Source organism: Aptenodytes forsteri, unplaced genomic scaffold (genome assembly GCF_000699145.1).
Source record: "Aptenodytes forsteri isolate BGI_AS27 unplaced genomic scaffold, ASM69914v1 Scaffold388, whole genome shotgun sequence".
In the NCBI taxonomy this organism is placed as follows: Eukaryota; Metazoa; Chordata; class Aves; order Sphenisciformes; family Spheniscidae; genus Aptenodytes; species Aptenodytes forsteri.
Window position 1 is genome coordinate 251742 of NW_008795433.1, and position 3040 is coordinate 254781.

Below are 3040 nucleotides of genomic sequence, written 5' to 3' on the forward strand. Positions count from 1 at the left end.
TTGGTCAGCGGGTGGTGAGCAATTGCATTGTGCATCACTTGCTTTGTACATTCTTTTATTACTATTGTTATTATTATTACTATTTTATTTCCATAAACTGTTCTTATCTCAACCCACGAGTTTTCTCACTTTTACTCTTCCGATTCTCTCCCCGATCCCACCGAGGCGGGGGAGAATGAGCAAGCGGCTGTGTGGCGCTCAGTTGCCGGCTGAGGTTAAACCACGACAAAAATCCTGACCACTAATTCTTGAAAATGAGCTAAAGGTAACAAACTGTGCTGATGCTGAAGAGCATCTAGAATGTAACAGCAAAATATTTGAGCTGCATCAGAAGTAATATTAATGGTTAAAAAAGAAAGAGAGAAGAGTTCCTCTTTTACAAGTCACTGCTTTTGGTGAGAACCTGCTTTAAGGGAACCAGTATGCTTGTACTCTGTGGATATCATGAAGCAATCTCTGAAAGCGTTGTGTGCTATTGGCTCCAGTCTGGGGGATTCCCTTTCGATGATACCCTGGCTAGCTGCCTGAAAGAGATAGAAAAATCTCTTTCATATCTTTGTAGTGAGGAGAGGGTGAAAGACAAAGACCCTATTACTGTGTTCTCCTTAGTCTTCCCATAGACCTGGGAGTAACCAGCCAGAGGCTGAAGCTGGCAGTAGCTACAAACACTTTAAGCAGTGACTGCTCGTTTTCTCTTTCTATTTTTTTTTTTCCTTTTCTTTTCCATGTTCTTGTTCTAAGACTCTCCCTCTCTGAGCCTGACCTTGTCTTTCCAAACTGTCTCTTGCCAAAACAGCAGCCTGGGGATTCAGACAACAACACATAGATGCCCATATGGACAAGTTGTGGTACTCATAAAATTACTCAACCTGCTTTTCTGCTGTTTGCACATTATTAGCCCATTTTTCTGCTATTTGTCTACTGCATTGTGTTACACATCTCCATCCAGCAACAGGACTAATGGAGATCAGCTCTCCACTGATTCCTAATGACAATGGTTAAAACAATTAATATGCTTTATTAATCTTGTGAATGTGATAAGATTATGTAGTTGTGTTACAGTCCATACATTTTAACTGTATTTTGTCTCATTTTTGAAAAGCAAAAAAACCCTGTAGGATTTAATGAAAATGTAATACATTGTACTGATTTAGACATTGCTTCCTTTCTCAGTGCTCAACCCAGGAGTTTTTCTTGATAGTCAGCACCCTGTCTCGTCTGGACTTGGAAATTCAAGCTCTTGTTCCAGTCATACATTCTCATGTGAAAACTCCTCTATTACAAAATGCACTGTTGGAAATCCCAGAACTTCTCTCCCCAGTAAAACATTATTTAAAGATCCTTAACGAAGAAGCAGCCAAGTAAGTAGAGAAAATAGATAAATCTACCATGCCTCGTAGGCTTTCTGACTAAATGTATTCAGTTACACGAATTATGCATCTTGTTTTAATGCACCTTAGTTTTATATTTTTGGTTTTATATTTATGTATGTACAGGTTGCTTATAGTTAAAGCAGAGATTGCTGTTTTCTACAGCTTATATTTTTTTTAAACTTAAATTAGGCGAGCAAGTATTTTGCCTAGTGGGTGTCTGTCTCAGGCTGAATAATTTTTTGAAAGTTTTTCAGCTGTTTTGGGGAATGAATTTAGAGCAAAATATGTTTTGCTCATGTTAATTTGTTTAAGAACTTTTTAATTTTTTTTTTTTAAAATAGAGAAGGCATTCCTTTTGAAGAGAGACTTTACCTTTAGCAGAGAGGATGCTTTGCTGTCAGGAATATGCCTTTTACTATTCTTGTGAAAATTCATCAAAGCTTTGAACGCCCCCCGTCCTTTTTTAAAAATCTCTTTACGTGCTCAGTAATGACAGAGAATATGAAGTTTAATTGCTCTGAAGATGCCATGTAGCCTGTGTGATTTGTACCCCGTCAGAGCATTTCTGGGGTTAGTGCCCTGATCATGGACTCCCTCTAGAGAATGACTAAATGAGCACCTACCTCAGGCTCTGGGTGTGATCAGGCTTTTCCCTGCGATTGCCTTCCTGCAGTCTGGAGAGGTGAGCTAAAAGTATGGAGGCTGTCTGCTCCTTTTTGTCTTAATTCTGCCCTTCGTTGGTCCAAGGAAAAAGTAGACAAAAGAAGAAGATATTAAATTGGAATGAATATGCATTATAAGGGAGAGTGTCTTTAAATAATTTGTTGGGTACTGTTTCTTCTGAAGAACTGCTCTCTTCATTGTTACCCCTAGATTCTAGTTTTAACCACAGGAAGAAGAAGGTGGGAGGCTTAAGGTGCAGAATAGTAAAGCAAGAACATGAGTTCAGTAAGGGAGGGATGTGTAAAAACCTCTCAAGGGACAGGATTTAGGAGGAATACCTTGTGGCCAGTAAAAGTAACTGTCTTTCAGAAAAAAAGCAGTATAAAATCTTCTTAAAAAAAAAAAGTTCTCTCATGGTGCTAGGCACAGAGGCAGTCTGTCTGGCTTGCACAGCCAACCTTTCTGAGCACTTGACTTTGCAGGTTTTTGGTCTCCTTTCAGCGTAGTTTTTCTTTATGCAACATGTTGAGAGGACATTCTGAACACAAAATGAGTATCATCCAGCTTTATATCCACATCATCCTAAACTTCCCTGCTATGAGCAAGTTTCATTTAACTTTGAACATTTCCTCATGTGTAATATTATGCGATATAATTGACTGTGATATACCTAGAGATTCTTTGATGAAAGCTGTGGTATATAGTTTAATGTGTAGTTATATTGGGGCGGCATAGTCTTCATCTTTTCTTTTCAAAACAGACTAAAAATAAACATCCAATTTATTTATAAAATCTTTTTTCATCTTTCTCCAGCTGAGATTTAAAATTAAAGAAATTTAAGAATTAAAGCCTAAACTTACTTTATTTGCTTTTGAATTAGAGACAGATGCAAGATGTATAACTTTAGAAGTTGAGAAGGGTAGAAATATCATAGAATAGTTTGGGTTGGAAGGGACCTTTAAAGGTCATCTAGTCCAACCTCCCTGCCGTGGGCAGGGACATCT

At 38.1% G+C, this 3040-nt stretch overlaps 1 protein-coding gene across 1 annotated transcript in view; it reads left to right on the top strand.

Annotated features, from left to right (window-relative positions):
- The window catches only part of MSH3 (mutS homolog 3), a 125842-nt gene that overhangs the window by 74451 nt on the left and 48351 nt on the right, over positions 1-3040 (top strand). Inside the window, 1 exon segment of the mRNA XM_019472521.1 lies at positions 1174-1361. Within this exon segment, the coding sequence (XP_019328066.1) occupies positions 1174-1361 (188 nt within the window).